Consider the following 22,151-nt stretch of genomic DNA (forward strand, 5'->3'; position numbering starts at 1 on the left):
TATTATATAAAACGAATTCATACACGCACAATAAAACACTCATCACTAGCGGCTAGATGGTTGCTTTTGCTCGCATGGCATGGCCAGATTGGTGTCTGATGTCAAGTGTGCAGTCAAGTTTATTAAGATATGTAAAACAGCTTAATATGCATTTACTTTCCTTAAATGTGTATTTCAAATGTTCAATACATACCGTTGTCTGCAACATCCAGCAAGTTAGTATTCAGAACCTCTGCTGCAGTGAGGGTTCATGACCAAATCTCACTTCAGTACCTCTCCACTGCTCAGTTTCATTATTAGCCATCCAGATCTGCCAGCTGTGTTATGAAATGTTTCTTTCAGAAACTTGTCCCTCAGGTATTACAGACAAATTACAGACAATTCCAACAAATTAGTTTTTAACTTTTATTTGAACCTTTACAGTACTGTAACAAAACCAACAAAACTGAATGATGAAGAGGACACATTTTCCATGCTCTAATTACAAAAAGGAGGTTGTCATGTGGGAAAGAGAAACCGGTTGTAGTATTGATGTGGACTGAGCTTATGTTGTTCATCACTAGGGCTGCATTTACACAGGCAGCCCAATTCAGTTTTTTTCTTCCACTAAATTGGTCTTCAGACCAATCAGACCTGCTCTGAAAATGATCTGATTGGTCAAAAAAAAGCCTGTGAAAATGGACCTTTGGAGGCTGAATGAGAAGCAGGGAGAGGCTGAACAGTTCCCTTCTGACAGCTGACCATAGATCAGTTATATATTTGTGGAGCCTAAAAGAGCTGGTTTAATATATTTATGAGGAACTGATCCTAGATCAGAACAAAGAGGAATCCAATCTAAATAGTGTGAATGAGGGGACAGTTTCCACTCCCTGCGCCGGTTAGTTTGACCACCCAGAACACAACCATATATTTTCACAGAGGCTGTTGACAAGAGAAAGAGGGGTAGGCCTTTCTGGCTCTTTTCAGACATGGAATAAAGTAGTAAAATACGAGGTCTAAAAGAGTCAGGGAGGGCTACCAACGAGAGACCGGTAAGGAGAGTAGCGTGGGTACCAGGGGAGGACAATAGGGCACAATCTAGGCATCGTAGTTGGGGTTCTTGCGGAGGATGACAAAGCCCTCCAGGATGGGGGTGACGGGGAGATACTCCTCTGTGGCCAGCTCTGCCCTCTCTCCATGGGCCAGGAGCACCGGCGTGGTGTGGGTCTGGAAACCTGTGATGGCTTTGGGCTTACCGGCCTGGCCAACTACGTCCACCGCCTATGGAACAATTACATTACATGAACCATGAGGTCGAGTCCACTCTACCATCTTATGGCATTCCATCCTAATCTTGAGAGTAAAAAGCACTTGCACATCTACACGTTACTTTGCATTAGAGATGTTCAACCATAGTTAAAATGAAAAGAATCTCCAGCACATTTTACTTGCAATGCATGTGCTGGCATTTCGGTCTTCATCACACCATCTAGGTTCATCCTTAACTAACATTACATTTTAAATATGAAGCTAATCACACAGGCTCTTATTAAGAGCATAGCGTGAGCAACAGGCTTACCTGTCCCACCCTGACGGACACGGGCAGCGGTCTCAGCTCCTCGTCAAAGGTGACCAGCATACGGGGCTGCATGGCAGCCACCAGGCCGTAGAGGACGTAGTGAGACTTCCCCAGGATTACTGGAGCACACACAGGAAACAGCAGGGGGCGATGTCAACACAAACAGCCAAATACTCAGACCCAGGTTAAGACATTCAGCAGACTTACTACCTGACATAAAATGAGGACAATGAAACAAGCTGGGCAAGGGCCAATGCCATTCAGGAGTTGAACAGATGCTAATTGTTTTCTATGTGGAATTTTCCAGCCATACATTGAAATTAAGTTCACTTCCTCAAATGACTCAACAGAAATCAACTTCACCCCAACCCTAAACACAAGGATGTGGAAAAAAGGAGGGTAGGGAGAGGCAAATAAAAGGAATGGTCAAGGTAGATTAATGAGGAAAAGGTCTCACTGTTCTTGACGTCGAGGAAGGAGACGAGGACAGTGAGTAGTCCTGCCACGGCCACCTGACTCATCAGCTGCCTGTCACTGTGGTACGGACACAGCGTCAATGTCCCTTTACCCAGGTGAGTCAGACCCTGTGGACATGGCACAGAGCAAGGGTTAGGAGACAGACACATACTCTCCCCCTCTCTCTAAACACACATGTTAGAGTGCCAGAGCGGCACCTCTTTTTGCTACCCACCTGTGCCAGTCGGACCATGAAGAGGTTGTTGGGGTCTTTGGCATGGTACTGAGCCAGCTGCCTCAGCATGGCAGCCAGGCGGGCATTGTTTGTTCCTGCGGACAGAGAGATGGAGCCGTGAGTCAGTGAGTTCTCATGGCAACCATCCACAGCTCGAGACACAGTCAGTGAAGAAGGTCTCATACTTTGATGTCATCTGGCACAGTGAATTCAGTTATATGGTACGTTGTTTCCTATTCAAGGATGAGGAATAATTACAGGGGAACATTGTGATAACTTAGTGAGGCAAATCAATCTAACTTCTCAATATAATAATGAAGCCACTGACTGATTGGGTTCCAGACAGTAGGCACACAATAGAGCCCATTGCCCAGTAATGCCAGGGTCCACTCACCGCTGCCCACCATGCCCATGGCAAAGATGGAGTTGTGGGAAACCTCTGGGTCAGCATCGTGGGAGAACTTGCTGAGTGTGTCCAGGATGTTGAGGCGAGGATTCGACACAGAGATCAGGGCCAAGGCCAGAGGCACTGCACGCCTCAGAGTAGGCTCTCCATACCGCAACTAGGAGTGAGTGAGGTGAGAGAAGGTTGGCAAGACAACGGAGAGAAAGAGAAAACCAGACGTGGGATGGTTGGATCAAGTGAAAGAGACAGGGGCTAAATCAACCCCAAACATATTAACAGGTCCGAGGTTAGACTGACCAGGTGCCCAAATGCCCGTAGTGCCATCTCTGAGCCAATTTCTTCTCCCATGGCAATGAGTGCAATACCCAGGACAGCCACACCCTGGGAGGGGGAAGCAGAGAGCAAATTAGTTCAATATCAAATCTCATTCAAACCACTCAGATTATATTTTGTCATTTAGCACCTTGCTCAAGGCCACCAACACATTTTTCACTTAGTCTGTTCTGGGATTCAAACCAGCGTCCTTTTGGGTTACTGGCCCAACGCTCTTAAATGCTAGGCTACCTGACACTCCTTTATTAACAAAAGCCTGGCATACCTGGTGGGAGCCCATGTCGGCTGCACTCTCTTTCTTGTCTTTGTCCTTCTTATCCTTCTTGTCTTTTTCTTCCTCCTTTTCCTTGGCTTCATAGTGCTCACTGCAGATGTGGAGAAGCTGCTGCACCTTCAGTACGTTACCAGAACCTGGCATGGAGAGAAACAGATAAATATAGGATAAATATACAAGCCATTTCTTGTAAATCTCAATGAGATCACCGGTATAAATATATTATATATAAATCAAAAACAAAAACAATTGGAGACAAAATGGAGCTATGATGAGACTGACCTGCATAGGCACAGACGTCCACCAGGGTGTTGGCGAAGCTGCGGAAGGGCTCAGGCACCACCTGCAGCGCTGCCAGGGTGGTCTCAATGGCCTCCCCTTTACCCAGGTGGTTGAGGCCCAGGCCCAGGGGCAGCCAGCGGGCGTATGTGTCTTTCAGCTCCAGCTCACTCTTCTCCATGATGGTCTGGACGATGGTGGAGGTGACATCACCGTTACACGAGCCCACGGCGATCATACCGCAAGCCAGTGCCGTCACACCTGCCACCTGAGTGTGTGACAAGACACGTAACATGGGACAGTGAGCTGGGTTTAATGAGTGTGGATGTGTACTTGACTTAAACCCGGACAAACTTTGGAACTACACACACACACACACACACACACACACACACACACACACACACACACACACCCCCCGTACCTCCATGTTGGACTTGGAGTCTACCATTACAGGCAGCAGCAGAGAGAGGACATCCTCACGGTTCGAGCCAGCGTACGCCAGGCCCAGGCTGAAGATAGAGGGGAAAGGTCAGGGGGACAAACCCTACCAAAAACAAGTACTTTTAACAGGCAGAGATTATACAGTGCTAAGAAAGGACTAAACAGACCTCAACAAAGGTCTTTAATGTGTAAGAGGTGACAGGCAGTAGCGGCTAGAGCTTGATTTGGGACCGAACACCCATTTCCATCTCTCCTTACCCGAAGATGGCTCCAATCCGCATGACGTTGCTGTTGTGGAGGACGTAGTCTGACAGCAGAGCCAGGGCAGGGTCACATTCGTTCCTAACCCCAGAGTTCACTATGCCACAAGCCAGGAGGGCCCCCGACTACAGGGAGAGAAAGGAGGGAAGAGAAAGAGAGGGGGAGAAATATCTACATTAATAGCATTTGTAAGGCTTTTCTGGGTGCTGTGAAGGTTGTGGTACGGAGGTTTTAATGCAGGGTGTTTGGTAAGAGGGTGAGTGTGTGCGCTGACCTTTATGTAGTCCTCTGAGGAGTAGAGGTATTTGTCTATCTGTGTCAGACCACCGTCCACATCCCACAGCAGGATCATCCCCAGAGAGGCTGCAGCACTCAGCATACCTGGAGAGAAACACAGAATTAGCATCAACATTTACACAACAGCAATGTTATTTTTGTTATTCAAATAAAATGATATTTATCACATGCGCCGAATACAACAGGTGTAGTAGACCTTAGAGTGAAATGCTTACTTATGAGCCCCAAACCAACAATGCAGTTTAAAAAAAAAATACAGATAAGAAATAAAAGTAACAAGTAATAAAAAGAGTAGCAGCAAAATAACAATCGCCAGACTATATACAGGGGTGTACAGGTAGAGTCAATGTGCGGGGGCACCGGATCGTTAATACACTGCTCAAAAAAATAAAGGGAACACTTAAACAACACAATGTAACTAAGTCAATCACACTGCTGTGAAATCCAACTGTCCACTTAGGAAGCAACACTGATTGACAATACATTTCACATGCTGTTGTGCAAATGGAATAGACAACAGGTGGAAATTATAGGCAATTAGCAAGACACCCCCAATAAAGGAGTGGTTCTGCAGGTGGTGACCACAGACCACTTCTCAGTTCCTATGCTTCCTGGCTGATGTTTTGGTCACTTTTGAATGCTGGCGGTGCTTTCACTCTAGTGGTGGCATGAGACAGAGTCTACAACCCACACAAGTGGCTCAGGTAGTGCAGCTCATCCAGGATGGAACATCAATGCGAGCTGTGGCAAGAAGGTTTTCTGTGTCTGTCAGCGTAGTGTCCAGAGCACGGAGGCGCTACCAGGAGACAGACCAGTACATCAGGAGACATGGAGGCCGTAGGAGGGTAAAAACCCAGCAGCAGGACCGCTACCTCTGCCTTTGTGCAAGGAGGAGCACTGCCAGAGCCCTGCAAAATGACCTCCAGCAGGCCACAAATGTGCATGTGTCTGCTCAAACGGTCAGAAACAGACTCCATGAGGGTGGTATGAGGGCCCGACGTCCACAGGTGGGGGTTGTGCTTACAGCCCAACACCGTCCAGGACGTTTGGCATTTGGCTTCCTGCTTTCATTTTAGCTTGTAAGCAGTTATCGGGAGGATAGAATTATGGTCAGATTAGACAAATGGAGGGCGAGCTTTGTATGCGTCTGTGTGTGGAGTAAGGTAGTTCAGAGTTATTTTCCTCTGGTTGCACAATTAACATGCCGATATAAATTTGGTAAAAACGGATTTAAGTTTCTCTGCATTAATGTCCCCGGCTACTAGGAGCGCCGCCTCTGGGTGAGCATTTTTCTGCTTGCTTATGGCGGAATACAGTTCCTTGAATACTGCCTTAGTGCCAGCCTCTGACTGAGGTGGTATGTAAATACCTACAGAAAATACAGATGAAAACTCTCCCACACTACCTCAGGCGAGCAGTAGCTCGAGACGTCCTTAGATATCATGCACCAGCTCTTATTTACAAAACTACAGTCTGCCGCCCCTCGTCTTACCAGACCCTGCTGTTCTATCATGTTGTTGCAGTGTATAACCAGCCAGCTGTATGTTGATAGTGTCGTCGTTCAACCACAACTCCACGAAGCATAAGTTATTAGTTTTGAATGTCCCGTTGAGGTTTAATCTTCTGCGTAGGTCATCTATATGATTGTCCAAAGATTGCACGTTTGCTAGTAGAATGGAAGGAAGTGGGGGTTTATTCGATCGCCTACGAATTCTCAGCAGGCAGCCCCCTTTTCTCTGCCTCCTCTATACGCAAATCACGGGGATCTGGGCCTGTTCCCGAGAAAGCAGCATGTTGGTTTGCGTCGGGCTCATCACACTCGTTAAAGGAAGAAAAGGATTCTGCCAGTCCGTGGTCAGTAAATCGCAGTCCTGATGTCCAGAAGTTATTTTCGGTCATAAGAGAACGTAGCGGCAACATTATGTACAAAATACGTTTTAATTTTTTTTTTTAAATCACATATTTAAACACAAAAAAATAAAAAATAATAATTGGTTGGGGGCTCTGAAAACTTCTTCCTTCTCCGGCGCCATTTTCACAATCCTCATGCTTGCAATTAAGGATTAGCAATGAAGGCGATACAGTGCCTTGCGAAAATATTCACTCCCCTTGGCATTTTTCCTATTGCGTTGCTTTACAACCTGGAATGAAAATAGATTTTTGGGGGGGTTTGTATCATTTGATTTACACCTACCACTTTGAAGATGCAAATTATTTTTTCTTGTGAAACAAAGAAATAACACAAAAAAACAGAACTATTCACCCCCCCCCAAAGTCAATACTTTGTAGAGCCACCTTTTGCAGCAATTACAGCTTCAAGTCTCTTGGGGTATGTCTCTATAAGCTTGGCACATCTAACCACTGGGATTTTTGCCCATTCTTCAAGGAAAACTGCTCCAGCTCCTTCAAGTTGGATGGGTTTCGCTGGTGTACAGCAATCTTTAAGCCATACCACAGATTCTCAATTGGATTGAGGTCTGGGCTTTGACTAGGCCATTCCAAGACATATAAATGTTTCCCCATAAACCACTCGAGTGTTGCTTTAGCAGTATGCTTAGGGTCATTATCCTGCTGGAAGGTGAACCTCCGTCCCAGTCTCAAATCTCTGGAAGACTGAAACAGGTTTCCCTCAAGAATTTCCCTGTATTTAGCGCCATCCATCATTCCTGACCAGTTTCCCAGTCCCTGCCAATTAAAAATATGGTGTGAGGTGTTGGGTTTGTGCCAGACATAGCGTTTTCCTTGATGGCCAAAAAGCTCAATTTTAGTCTCATCTAACCAGAGTACCTTCTTCCCTATGTTTGGGGAGTCTCCCACATGCCTTTTGGCGAACACTTAACATGTTTGCTGATTTTTTTTCTGGCCACTCCTCCGTAAAGCCCAGCTCTGTGGAGTGTTCGGCTTAAAGTGGTCCTATGGACAGATACGCTAATCTCCGCTGTGGAGCTTTGCAGCTCCTTCAGGGTTATCTTTGGACTCTTTGTTGCCTCTCTGATTAATACCCTCCTTGCCTGGTCTGAGTTTTGGTGGGCGGCCCTCTTTTGGCAGGTTTATTGTGGTGCCATATTCTTATAATGGATTTAAATGGTGCTCCGTGGGATGTTCAAAGTTTCCGATTTTTTTTTTTTATAACCCAACCCTGATCTGTACTTCTTCACAACTGTGTCCCTGACCTGTTTGGAGAGCTCCTTGGTCTTCATGGTGCCGCTTGCTTGGTGGTGTTGCAGACTCTGGGGCCTTTCAGAACAGGTGTATATATACTGAGATTATGTGACACTTAGTTAAATAAAGTCCACCTGTGTGCAATCTAACTATGTGACTTCTGAAGGTAATTGGTGGCACCATATCTTATATAGGGGCTTCATAGCAAAGGGGGTGAATACATATGCACGCACCACTTTTCAGTAAATTTTTTATCTTTCGAAACGGGAAGTTATTTTTTAAATTTCACTTCACCAATTTGGACTATTTTGTGTATGTCCATTACATGAAATCCAAATAAAAATCAACTTAAAATTACAGGTTTTAACCTCTTGAACCTATAGGGGCGCTGTGTCATTATTGGATAAAAAGACGTGCCCGTTTTAAGCGCAATATTTTGTCACAAAGATGCTCGACTATGCATGGAATTGACAGCCTTGGAAAGACACAACTCTGACGTCTCCAAAACTGCAAAGATATTATCTGTGCGTGCCCCAGAACTAATGCAACAGGCGAAACCAAGATGATGTTTCATACAGGAAATGTTCCGTTTTGTAAAAACGGAACATTTGCTATCTAACAGAGTCTCCTCATTGAAAACATCTGAAGTTCTTCAAAGGTAAATTATTTTATTTGAATGCTTTTATGGTTTTTTGTGGAAAATGTTGCATGCTGAATGCTAGGCTTAATGCAATGCTAGGCTATCAATACTCTTACACAAATGCTTGTTTAGCTATGGTTCAAAAGCATATTTTGAAAATCTGAGATGACAGTGTTGTTAACAAAAGGCTAAGCTTGAGAGCAAATAGATTAATTTCATTTCATTAGCCATTTTCATGAATAGTTAACGTTGTGTTATGCTAATGAGCTTGCTGATATATTTACACAATCCTGGATACAGGGGTTTTTTCGTAGCTAAACGTGACGCAGAAAACGGAGCGATTTGTCCTAAACAAATAATCTTTCAGGAAAAACTGAACATTTGCTATCTGAGAGTCTCCTCATTGAAAACATCTGAAGTTCTTCAAAGGTAAATTATTTTATTTGAATGCTTTTCTGTTTTTTTGTGTAAATGTTGCCAGCTGAATGCTAATGCTAAATGCTACGCTAAATGCTACGTTAGCCATCAATACTGTTACACAAATGCTTGTTTTGCAATGGTTGAGAAGCATATTTTGAAAATCTGAGATGACAGTGTTGTTAACAAAAGGCTAAGCTTGAGAGCTAGCATATTTATTTCATTTGCGATTTTCATGAATAGTTAACGTTGCGTTATGGTAATGAGCTTGAGTCTGTATTCACGATCCCGGATGGGATGGGGAGATCAGAAAGGTTAAAGCAACAAAATAGGAAAAACGTCAAGAGGGGTGAATACTTTTGCAAGGCACTGTACATTAAGTTGCTGCTAAGAATCCTAGATTCATGAGACTAGTACTCACTGTCGAACCACAAAACATGAAAAATGTTCAGTCAAGCCCTAAAAAATGTGAACCATGAGCCTCAAAGGGATGTGAGGCTGTGTCTGTGTGGGGGAGGGGGTTTCTCACCATGATCTTTGTTTTTGTACAGCCATTTGTTGCCATCATCTGTGAGCAGCTTGTCCTGTCCGAACCCTGCGTTGACGAAGCCGTTGACAAATGAGGATGCCAGGTTCATACGAGCAGAGTCCACCTGGGAACCACTTCCTCCAAACCCTGACAGACAGAAGATGGCGCGATGAGAGGGAGGATGAGGAAAGGTGTGTGATATAACATGACCAGGACAATTAGTGCGCTGCTGTAGTAAAGGACAACTCACTGTTGTTCTCTAGGTGGGTTTTGTAGATGTCATCTGGGACTTTGGGTTCCATGATGTCCAACTGTAAAGAAAGGGAACAGTGTGTTATTGGCTCACTCTCTTTCACTAACTGGTTTATTCACGAGACCAGCCAGCTGTTCATTATCCTCCAGCCTCATCTCTTCTCTCACTCTATGCACCATTATCCTCCCACCCTGACCCCACTCTTTCACACTCCTCTTAGTACCTTCAAGTCTCCTCCATTTCCCCCTCTCAACAATATCAAATGGAGCACGGTCCTCTGACTCTTCTCTACACGTCAAATTCCTCTCTCCGTGGCCCTACTCTAAACACCTCCCCATCTCCAACATACACACAGTCCCCACTGTCAGTCACACTCCATCCACTGACTTGAACAGTGACCCACTCATTAGTCCTGCTCCAATTGGATATAAGAGTGACGTCAACTTACCAACATTGACTTTCCCGAAGCGGATCCTCTATTTGGACCACCACCCAGGACAATGGATCTAATCACAGAAGCCGACCAAAAACAACGGTGCCGCAGAAGGGCCAGACGGAGCGGCCTCCTGGTCAAGCTACGTAGACGTGCACATGGCAGTATATGCGAGTATACTACTCGCCAATGTCCAGTCTCTTGACAACAAGGTAGATGAAATTCGAGCAAGGGTTGCCTTCCAGAGAGACAGAGATTGTAACATTGCTCTCTCGGGATACATTGTCGGAATCGGTTCAGCCACCGGGCTTCTCCATATATCGCGTCTCCATATATCGCGCGGACAGAGAACCACCTTTCTGGGAAGTGGAACTGTGGGGGTGTATGCTTCATGATTAACGACTCATGGCGTAATCATAACAACATACAGGAACTCAAGTCTTCTCCTTACCCGACCTAGAATTCCATACAATCAAATGCCGCCATTTTACCTCAAGAGAACTCTCGTCAGTTATCGTCACAGCTGTGTACATTCCCCCTCAAGCAGACACCACGACGGCCCTCAAGGAACTTCACTGGACTCTATGTAAAATAGAAACCATATATCCGGAGGCTGCATTTATTGTAGCTGGGGATTTTAACAACAAGACTACCTACATTTTATCAGCAAATTGATCGCAGTACTCGCGGGGGTAACACACTCGACCACAGCAACTCTAACTTCCGCGATGCATACAAAGCCCTCCCTTCGGCAAATCCGACAACGACGCAATCTTGCTCCTACCGTCCTATAGGCAGAAATTCAAAACAGGATGTACCAGTGACGAGAACCACTCAACGCTGGTCTGACCAATCGGAATCCACGCTTCAAGATTGTTTCGATCACGTGGACTGGGAAATGTTCTGGTCCGCCGCCAAGAACAACATTGATCTATACGTTGAATCGGAGTGAGTTTATAAGGAAGTGCATTGGAGATGTTGTACCCACTGTGACTATTAAAACCTAAGTTAATCAGAAACTGTGGACAGATGGCGGCATTCGCACAAAACTGAAAGAGCGAACCCCTGCATTTAACCATGGAAAGAGGTCTGGGAATATGTCCGAATGTAAACAGTGTAGTTATTTCCTCTGCAAGGCAATCCAACAAGTGAAATGCCGGTACAGAGACAAAGTGGAGTCGCAATTCAACGACTCAGACATGAGACGTATGTGGCAGGGTCTACAGGAAATCAGACTGCAAAAAGAAATCCAGCCACGTCACGGACATCGACGTCACGCTTCTAAACAAGTTCTTTGACCGCTTTGAATATGTCCGTAAAGACAATCGCTCCCTATCCCAGTCAGCTGTCCCCACATGCTTCAAGATGACCACCATTGTTCCTGTACCCAAGAAGGCAAAGATGACTAAATGACTACCGCCCCATAGCACTCACTTGTCATCATGAAGTGCTTTGAGAGACAAGTCAAGGATCATGTCACCTCCACTTTACCGGTCACCCTTGATCCACTTCAGTTTGCATACCACCCCAACAGGTCCACAGACGATGCAATCACCATGTCACTGCACACTGCCCTATCCTATCTGGACCAAGAGGAATACCTATGCAAGAATGCTGTTCATTGACTACAGCTCAGCAATCAACAACATAGTAACCTCCAAGCTCATCATTAAGCTGGAGACCCAGGGTCTCAACCCCGTCCTGTGAAATTGGGTCCTGGGCTTTGACGGGTCACCCCCAGGTGGTAATAGGAAACAACATCTCCACTTCACTGATCCTCAACACTGGGGCCCCACAAGGGTGCGTGCTCAGCCCCCTCCTGTACTCCCTGTTCACCCATGACTGTGTGGCCCTGCACGCCTTCAACTCAAATTATCAAGTTTGCAGACGACACTACAGTATTGGGCTTGATTACCAACAACAACGAGACAGCCTACAGGGAGGAGGTGAGGGCACTCGGAGTGTGGTGTCAGGAAAACAACCTCACTCAACATCAACAAAACAAAGGAGATGATTGTGGACTTCAGGAAACAGCAGAGGGAGTACCCCCCTATCCACCACGAAGGAACAGCAGTGGAGAAGGTGGAAAGTTTCAGTTCCTTGGCGTACACATCACAGACAAATTGAAATGGTCCACCCACACAAACAGTGTGGTGAAGGCGGCGCAACAGCGCCCCTTCAACCTCAAGAGGCTGACGAAATTTGTCTTGTCACCAAAAACCCTGACAAACTTTTACAGATGCACAATCGACAGCAACCTGTCGGGCTGTATCACAGCCTGGTACGGCAACTGCACCTCTCTCAACTGCAAAGCTGTCAAGAGGGTGGTGCAGTCTGCACAATGCATCACCGGGGGCAAACTACCTGCCCTCCATGATACCTACAGCACATGATGTCACAGGAAGGCCAAAAAGATCATCAAGGACAACTACCTGGGCCACTGCCTGTTCACACCACTACCATCCAGAGGGCAAGGTCAGTATAGGTGCATCAAAGCTGGGACCAAGAGACTGAAAAACAGCTTTATCTCAAGGCCATCAGACTGTTAAACAGCCACCACTAACTCAGAGAGGCTGCTGCCTACATTGAGACTCAATCACTCTTCACTTTAAACAATGCCACTTTAATGTTTACATACCTTACATTACTCATATCATATGTATATACTGTATTTTATACTATCTATTACGCCTTGCTTATGTCGCTTGGCCATCGCTCATCCATATACTGCTCAAAAAAATAAGGGAACACTATAATAACACATCCTAGATCTGAATGAATGAAATATTCTTATTAAATACATTTCTTTACATAGTTGAATGTGCTGACAACAAAATCACACAAATTATCAATGGAAATCAAATGTATCAACCCATGGAAGTCTGGATTTGGAGTCACACTCAAAATTAAAGTGGAAAACCACACTACAGGCTGATCCAACTTTGATGTAATGTCCTTAAAACAAGTCAAAATGAGGCTCCGTATTGTGTGTGGCCTCCACGTGCCTGTATGACCTCCCTACAACGCCTGGGCATGCTCCTGATGAGGTGGCGGATGGTCTCCTGAGGGATCTCCTCCCAGACCTGGACTAAAGCATCCGCCAACTCCTGGACAGTCTGTGGTGCAACGTGGCATTGGTGGATGGAGCGAGACATGATGTCCCAGATGTGCTCAATTGGATTCAGGTCTGGGGAACGGGCGGGCCAGTCCATAGCATCAATGCCTTCCTCTTGCAGGAACTGCTGACACACTCCAGCCACATGAAGTCTAGTATTGTCTTGCATTAGGAGGAACCCAGGGCCAACCACACCAGCATATGGTCCCACAAGGGGTCTGAGGATCTCATCTCGGTACCTAATGGCAGTCAGGCTACCTCTGGCGAGCACATGGAGGGCTGTGCAGCCCCCCAAAGAAATGCCACCCCACACCATGACTGACCCACTGCCAAACCGGTCATGCTGGAGGATGTTGCAGGCAGCAGAACGTTCTCCACGGCGTCTCCAGACTCTGTCACGTCTGTCACATGTGCTCAGTGTGAACCTGCGTTCATCTGTGAAGAGCACAGGGCGCCAGAGGCGAATTTGCCAATCTTGGTGTTCTCTGGCAAATGCCAAACGTCCTGCACGGTGTTGGGCTGTAAGCACAACCCGCACCTGTGGACATTGGGCCCTCATACCACCCTCATGGAGTCTGTTTCTGACCGTTTGAGCAGACACATGCACATTTGTGGCCTGCTGGAGGTCATTTTGCAGGGCTCTGGCAGTGCTCCTCCTGCTCCTCTTCGCACAAAGGCGAAGGTAGCGGTCCTGCTGCTGGGTTGTTGCCCTCCTACGGCCTCCTCCACGTCTCCTGATGTACTGGCCTGTCTCCTGGTAGTGCCTCCATGCTCTGGACACTACGCTGACAGACACAGAAAACCTTCTTGCCACAGCTCGCATTGATGTTCCATCCTGGATAAGCTGCACTACCTGAGCCACTTGTGTGGGTTGTAGACTCTGTCTCATGCCACCACTAGAGTGAAAGCACCGCCAGCATTCAAAAGTGACCAAAACATCAGCCAGGAAGCATAGGAACTGAGAAGTGGTCTGTGGTCACCACCTGCAGAACCACTCCTTTATTGGGGGTGTCTTGCTAATTGCCTATAATTTCCACCTGTTGTCTATTCCATTTGCACAACAGCATGTGAAATGTATTGTCAATCAGTGTTGCTTCCTAAGTGGACAGTTTGATTTCACATTGTGTTGTTTAAGTGTTCCCTTTATTTTTTTCAGCAGTGTATTTATATGTACATATTCTCATTCACCCATTTAGAAATGTGTGTATTAGATAGTTGGGGAATTGTTAGATTACTTGTTAGATATTACTGCACTGTCAGAACTCTAAGCACAAGCATTTAGCTTCACTCGCATTAACATCTGCTAACCATGTGTGCGTGACCAATAAAATTGTATTTGATTTGAAACAGTTTCACTCTTCCAACCCCATCCCCTTTCTCTAGTAGTCTACCCTCCCTCCAACCCTCCCTCCAACCCTCCCTCCAACCCTCCCTACCTCTCGGGCCAGGGCCAGGAAATTGCTGTTGAGCTGGACGTTGGACATGATCTCCGTCAGGTCCTCGTAGTCCTCCACGTCCTCGTTGAGCTCCAGGAACATGCCGTGTCGTCCCAACATGAAGGCCATCTCCTTCTGGATCACGCTACAGGAAACACCCACTAAACGGTCAACTCATCATTAACTATGGAAAACACTGCTGAATGATTGTCAGTTGAAAATATGAATAAATACGGAACTGCCAAAATAAAGGAAACATCAACATAGTGTCTTAATTGGGCGTTGAGCCACCACGAGCTGCCAGAACAGCTTCAATGTGCCTAGGCATAGATTTTACAAGTGTCTGGAACACTATTGGGGGGATGAGACACCATTCTTCCATGAGAAATTCCATAATTTAGTTGATGGCTGTGGAAAACACGCTCTCAGGCACCTCCAGAATCTCCCATAAGTGTTCAACTGGATTGAGATATGGTGACGAAGACACACACCCCTTTAAACCCCCTATGCTACTTTGAGACCCATCTTTTAAAGTCTCAGATCTCTTCTAGCCATGGTAGATTATGGGCAACCCTAAGCATGATGAGATGTTTTAATAGCTTAATCCCCTAGAGTCGATTGAGGCATCTAAGCAACATAATAAAAAATCCCCATAAAAATCTGTCAGTTTAAGAGATGTGTTATTACTTCTACATTAGCTGGGTCTCAATCCACTGCATCCGCCGATGTTGCACTTCTGCATCTGCAGTGAAAGGTGGCAGACCGAGAGCAGTGTTTGCCAGACCATGAGACATCCCAAAAATCGACCTTCTCACAAAAATGTCTGTAGCATCTGAACAGTTTGACGGGTCTGCAACCACTATGGAATGTGGAGAATCTCACAAACACGATGGTGTTGTCCGTTTTGCTCTACGACCCCCACGAGCGGCTTGGGAGTTGTTTGACGGTAACCGGTACCGGTTTTAAAACATTTATGTGTGCATGTATGTATGAAGGTAGTTTCGTGCCTAGACAAAAAAAGGTTAAATATATGTAAAAAAATAATCTTTCCTGAGCTTTTTTTATATCTCCTAGATACAACAAATACTTCAAAACCTTGTTAGTCTTTACCATTTATGAATGTGTTATTCAACAAGTTTCTCTGTTCTAAAGGAGTAAAGAGCAAATTCAAATTCAATATTCAATTTTTTTTTTTACACATTTTTTTCACTATCTAGGATCCTAAAATTAAAAATCAAATAGCTACATTTTCTATAGTATGACTGACGTAATACACCTCCATGTAAGCTTAGAACCCCCCCCAAAAGCTTAGACTTTTAAGAATGAATGAACTCTTGCACCGCACCTGCTTTCAATATACTTTGTATCCCTCATTTACTCAAGTGTTTCCTTTATTTTAGCAGTAGCACTTTTAGTAAAAGAGTTGCTGTGAGATAATTCAGCAAGAGAGAATGCAGTGAATGTGTCCGTCATTACATGTCTTTGCAGGAGGTGAAGATGTTCTCCACCAGTTCCACATCGTTGAGCATCAGGGCCAGCCTCAGGGCCTCTGGGTAACGGTTAAACTTCCTGAAGATGTTCAGGGAACACTTTAACAGGGCAGAGTTCTCTGGCTCAGGGACATAGCTCACACAGCTGCAATGGAGGGAGAGAGAAGGAGAGAGGAATGGCAGAGGAAGTTTAGGATTACTGAAGAGAGGAACTTTTGTCTCTTCAGGTGTATTGAGGCAGAAGCAGAATGTGGTACAGGTGTTTGAACGTGTGTGTGTGAGTGAAGGTACAGTTAAAGTCTGAAGTTTACATACACTTAGGTTGGAGTCATTAAAATGTGTTTTTCAACCACTCCACAAATGTAACAAATGTTAACAAACTATAGTTTTGGCAAGTCGGTTAGGACATCTACTTTGTGCATGACACAAGAAGTCTTACAACAATTGTTTACAGACAAGTTATTTCACTATCACAATTCTAGTGGGTCAGAAGTTTACATACACTAAGTTGACTGTGCCTCTAAACAGCTTGGAACATTCCAGAAATCGGCTTTAGAAGCTTCTGATAGGCTAAATGACATCATTTGAGTCAATTCGAGGTGTACCTGTGGATGTATTTCAAGGCCTTCCTTCAAACTCAGTGCCTCTTTTCTTGACATCATGGGAAAATCAAAAGAAATCAGCCAAGACCTCAGAAAAAAAAATAGTCTGGTTCATCCTTGGGAGCAATTTCAAAATGCCTGAAGGTACCACGTTCTTCTGTACAAACCATAGTACGCAAGTATAAACACCATGGGACCACGCAGCCATCATACCACTCAGGAAGGAGACACGTTCTGCCTCCTAGAGATGAATGTACTTTGGTGCAAAAAGTGCAAATCAATCCCAGAACAGCAGCAAAAGGACCTTGTGAAGATGCTGGAGGAAACAGGTACAAAAGTATCTATATCCACAGTAAAACGAGTCCTATATCGACATAACCTGAAAGGCCGCTCAGCAAGGAAGAAGCCACTGCTCCAAAACTGCCATTAAAAAGCCAGACTACGGTTTGCAACTGCACATGGGGACAAAGATCATACTTTTTGGAGAAATGTCCTCTGTTCTGAAGAAACAAAAATATAACTGTTTGGCCATAAGGACCATCATTATGTTTGGAGGAAAAAGGGGAAGGCTTGCAGCCAAAGAACACCATCCCAACCATGAAGCACAGGGGTGGCAGCATCAGGTTGTGGGGGTGCCTTGATGCAGGAGGGACTGGTGCACTTCACAAAATAGATGGCTTCATGAGGGAGGAAAATTGTGGATATATTGAAGAAACATCTCAAGACATCGGTTAAAGTTAAAGCTTGGTCGCAAATGGGTCTTCCAAATGGACAATGACCCCAAGCATACTTCCAAAGTTGTGGCAAAATGGTTTAAGGACAACAAAGTCCAGGCATTGGAGTGGCCATCCACAAAGCCCTGACCTCAATCCTATAGAAAATTTGTGGGCAGAACTGAAAAAGCATGTGCGAGCGAGGAGGCCTACAAACATGACTCAGTTACACCAGCTCTGTCAGGAGGAATGGGCCAAAATTAACCCAACTTATTGTGAGAAGCTTGTGGAAGGCTACCCGAAACGTTTGACCCAAGTTAAACAATTTAAAGGCAATGCTACCAAATACTAATTGAGTGTACAGTCGTGGCCAAAAGTTGAGAATGACACAAATATTAATTTTCACAAAGTCTGCTGCCTCAGTTTATATGATGGCAATTTGCATATACTCCAGAATGTTATGAAGAGTGATCAGATGAATTGCAATTAATTGCAAAGTCCCTCTTTGCCATGCAAATGAACTGAATCCCCCCCAAAAAACATTTCCACTGCATTTCAGCCCTGCCACTAAAGGACCAGCTGACATCAATGTCAGTGATTCTCTCATTAGCACAGGTGTGAGTGTTGACGAGGACAAGGCTGGAGATCACGCTGTCATGCTGATTGAGTTTGAATAACAGACTGGAAGCTTCAAAAGGAGGGTGATGCTTGGAATCATTGTTCTTCCTCTGTCAACCATGGTTACCTGCAGGGAAACACGTGCCGTCATCATCGCTTTGCACAAAAAGGGCTTCACAGGCAAGGATATTGCTGCCAGTAAGATTGCACCTAAATCAACCATTTATCAGATCATCAAGAACTTCAAGGAGAGTGGTTCAATTGTTGTGAAGGCAAACAAAATCCCACAAACTCCAAGCATTGATTATGCAAGACTTGGCTGCCCACCTTATACCACCCACCACTGCGACCTGTATGCTCTAGTCGGCTGGCCCTCGCTACATATTCATCGCCAGACCCACTGGCTCCAGGTCATCTACAAGTCCATGCTAGGTAAAGCTCCGCCTTATCTCAGTTCAATGGTCACGATGGCAACACCCACCCGTAGCACGCGCTCCAGCAGGTGTATCTCACTGATCATCCCTAAAGCCAACACCTCATTTGGCCGCCTTTCCTTCCAGTTCTCTGCTGCATGTGACTGGAACGAATTGCAAAAATCGTTGAAGTTGGAGACTTATCTCCCTCACAAACTTTAAACATCTGCTATCTGAGCAGCTAACCGATCGCTGCAGCTGTACATAGTCTATCGGTAAATAGCCCACCCATTTTTACCTACCTCATCCCCATACTGTTTATATTTATTTACTTTTCGGCTCTTTTGCACACCAGTATTTCTACCTGCACATGACCATCTGATAATTTATCACTCCAGTGTTAATCTGCTAAATTGTAATTATTCGCCTACCTCCTCATGCCTTTTGGACACAATGTATATAGACTCTTTTTTTCTACTGTGTTATTGACTTGTTTATTGTTTACTCCATGTGTAACTCTGTGTTGTTGTCTGTTCACACTGCTATGCTTTATCTTGGCCAGGTCGCAGTTGTAAATAAGAACTTGTTCTCAACTGGCCTACCTGGTTAAATAAAGGTGAAATAAAAAACAAAATAAATAAATAAAGAAGTTAATTGACAGCATGCCAGGGCAGATTGTAGAGGTTTTGAAAAAGAAGGGTCAATACAAATATGACTCTTTGCATCAACTTCATGTAATTGTCAATAAAAGCCTTTGACACTTATGAAATGCTTGTAATTATACTTCAGTAACATCTAAAGACACTGAAGCAGCAAACTTTGTAGAAATTAATATGTGTCATTCTCAAAATTTTGCCCACAACTGTATGTAAACTTCTGACCCACCGGGCATGTGATGAAATAAATAATTCTCTCTCTCTACTATTATTCTGACATTTCACATTTTTAAAATAAAGTGGTGATCCTAACTGACCGAAGATAGGCAATTTTTACGGGGATTAAATGTTAGGAATTGTGAAAAACTGAGTTTAAATGTATTTGGCCTAGGTGTACGTAAACTTCGGACTTCAACTGTACATATGTTTGCCCCTCGTGCTAAGGAGTGTGTGTTGTCCACTCACCTGGTGAGGTAGAGGCAGACCTTGGCATATGCATTGTCATCTATATAGAGCTCCAGCATATCTAGTCTCTCAATCTCCATCAACAGGTCACAGGCCTCGTGCTCAGCATTGTGAGCCATGTTGTAGGGCACAATCTCCTTCACAAGCTTTAGCAGAGTCTCCTGTTGCGTCTTATCACTCTCCTCAACCTCCTGCCACTCTTTGGCCACCTCGCCTGCTAGGTGCCTAAACACACAGCAGAGTTTGGGTCATTTTGACTTAGTCTACCATTGTTAAAGCATGACTAAGTGAAAATTCTACTTAAGTAGAAGGTAGGATTCCCCCCTGTATGCATTGTTAGCCGTTTGGATTGGCGTCCTGTATCCTACCTGACGTATTCATGACCCCAGGACGCCAGCTCCTCCTGGGAGCCCAGCAGACGGTATTTCAGACACTCCCGCTCCCCACTCATTGTCATGGCCAAGACCGACACCACGTCCGCACAGAAACTCTGCAAAACAAAACAGACAAGAGTTAGCTGGACGTTTCTATAATGAGTTACGATGGGTCCTTCTGAACATGAATCCCTAGTGCCATCTAGATCTGAAATGTCCAATATACTAGGTATGTATCATTGTTACATTTTCCGTATCTCCAGTAACATTGTAAAATAAATCCATCACGATTTTGTGGTTATAAAGTAAAAGCAACAAAAAAAACATGATAGCACACACCCAGAGAAAATTATTTTATGTAGAGGTGCTGCCTATAGGGATGGCAAGACTTTATTGCTTCCTTTCCCTGTCTGCTTTTACTCACAGTAATTTATTGGGTAAATCACCAATGTTTCGGATTCACTGTTCCTTCAGGGTGGCATCACTGTGCCAGCTTCAGGGTCCCTGAAGAAGGCACTGTGATAAAGTCTTGCCATCCCCATCTCCTGTTTTCCCAACTGTCATAGTTATCCATTTAGCAAGGACATAGCCATCGGTATTCCCACCTTGTTCTCGCCAGGCGCCATGCCCTCGTAGATCTCTTTGAGCTTGCCATAGTGTGGCCGCAGGAACTTCAGGGGCTTAGGCACAGAGGTCATGGAGGTGGTGGAAGAGCGGATCTGCCTGCGCAGCTCCTCTAGAGCAGGCCGGTATAGAGACGTGTCCGTCTCCTGTGGATGGGTGTTTGAGAGAGAGAGAAAGGGGGCGGGGAGGTGTACATTGCAGAAGTACAAAGAATGTTGTTTTATATGGATAATCACCAAAGACTTGCAGTGTGTGTAAATGACTGACTCTCCATACGAACACCTTATGTACAGTAAAAAAAAAAATAAAGAATATAAAGAGCTATAGTCCCAGAATGTCCAAAGCAAAACCAGACTTGAGGTTTAGCAGTCCTTGTAGTGGTACTCACACTAAGCCTCTCCACCATCATCTCCAGCTCTTCTTGCAGCTGTTTGTCCTCATCAGACTGGAGAGAAATGAAAGGAACTGACATTACAGTATGACAGATTCAACATGGGAAATTTAAATTTAAAAAAAACTAACCCTGCACAGTAAACAAAGAACAATGTGTGTTCCAACAGGAACCTAGAACAATGAAAGGCTCTGCAATTTGCTAACTGATAAATATTGGAGCATTCTGCCATACACCGGTCCTATACCATTGGCATTGTCGACGGATGGAAGGGTTGCCCTGATAACTAGCTATATCCAACGTTGCCTGTCTGAAATTGCCTAATGTACTGTACTCGCTAATACGTTTATAAACCCATTTATGTAAATAGCTAGCTAAACAAACCACACGTAATAACTATACCCACCTCGCAATCAAACATCACTGATCATAACACATATAGGTATCTAGTTACTCTCAACAAGAAAATCTGATAACGACAGGCAGGTTAATTTACTGCAGTTGCAAAGTCACTAGCTGTATTGTAACAACATTAGCGAGTTGTTTACAAAGCAACACTAACGTCATTTAGATAGTTAACGTTACGTTATTGTAACTTGGCTACCTAACTACTTAGCTAACTTTTAGTTTATCTATCGGTAGTTCATTTCTGGCCTGTCATTAGCAATTGCTAGCTAACGTTAGCTAGCACAGCCAACTACCGGCTTTGCTAACGTTAACTAGATGAATACGTGTTTTATAGCTCGCTTTCAGTCGGAAACAATAATCTTAATTGTTGGCACCTGGTACATAGCCAGCCATGACATTCTTTTCATTAAAGGAGACTCAAACAGTTCGTTATTATTTTGAATGACAACGCTTTCGGCCTGTTCAACCATGTCAAGCAGGCAGTGAGTGACTCAGGCAAAAACGCTGCTCTGCTTCCCTTGTTCAAGATGTTTAGAAAAGTGGCACAAATCACCAGTTCTTGCTCTTCTTTTTTATCCTTGTCCTTCCCTGTGGGCTTAATCTCCTTTTCCTCTGTCTTTTCGGACTGCTTTTTCTCTTTCTTTTTTGCGTCCTCCATGGTTGCTGTTTTACGAAATTCGGCTACGGATAAACTGAAGAACAGGAGACTTCCTCTCTTCAGAACCGTGGAAGTTTGCTGACATCGATAGTGTTCTACCGCCACCTGCTATGCGGGAATAATATTGCACCAATCCTTACTCTTAACCCCACGACGATAGATGGCAGCACTTAGTATATCCAAAGTTGGCACGTACACAAATAAGAAAAAA

At 44.7% G+C, this 22,151-nt stretch overlaps 1 protein-coding gene across 1 annotated transcript; it reads right to left on the minus strand.

Annotated features, from left to right (window-relative positions):
- Positions 1-391: 391 nt before the first annotated feature.
- On the minus strand, positions 392-22,060 carry LOC139385991 (26S proteasome non-ATPase regulatory subunit 2). Its single transcript, XM_071131307.1, has 20 exons — positions 21,836-22,060; positions 20,872-20,928; positions 20,465-20,629; positions 19,854-19,975; positions 19,486-19,710; positions 16,005-16,163; positions 14,529-14,673; positions 9,542-9,602; positions 9,292-9,438; positions 4,521-4,627; positions 4,244-4,371; positions 3,966-4,053; positions 3,545-3,809; positions 3,254-3,399; positions 2,953-3,036; positions 2,644-2,812; positions 2,250-2,344; positions 2,016-2,142; positions 1,559-1,677; positions 392-1,260 (listed from the first exon to the last, which is right to left on the minus strand). Exons 1-20 carry the CDS (start codon positions 21,938-21,940, stop codon positions 1,078-1,080), a joined length of 2,697 nt encoding a protein of 898 aa, XP_070987408.1. The 5' UTR covers positions 21,941-22,060; the 3' UTR covers positions 392-1,077.
- Between the last annotated feature and the right edge of the window lie 91 nt (positions 22,061-22,151).

The sequence above is a fragment of the Oncorhynchus clarkii genome, chromosome 27, assembly GCF_045791955.1.
Source record: "Oncorhynchus clarkii lewisi isolate Uvic-CL-2024 chromosome 27, UVic_Ocla_1.0, whole genome shotgun sequence".
NCBI classification, from domain to species: Eukaryota; Metazoa; Chordata; class Actinopteri; order Salmoniformes; family Salmonidae; genus Oncorhynchus; species Oncorhynchus clarkii.

Coding starts and splice junctions, on each gene's coding strand:
- LOC139385991 (XM_071131307.1), bottom strand. CDS start 21,940: ATGGAGGACGCAAAAAAGAAAGAGAAAAAGCAGTCCGAAAAGACAGAG. Junction 16,164..19,485: donor GTCTGCCTCTACCTCACCAG/GTGAGTGGACAA, acceptor CCTCCATTGCAG/CTGTGTGAGCTATGTCCCTG. Junction 1,261..1,558: donor TGTCCGTCAGGGTGGGACAG/GTAAGCCTGTTG, acceptor ATTGTTCCATAG/GCGGTGGACGTAGTTGGCCA.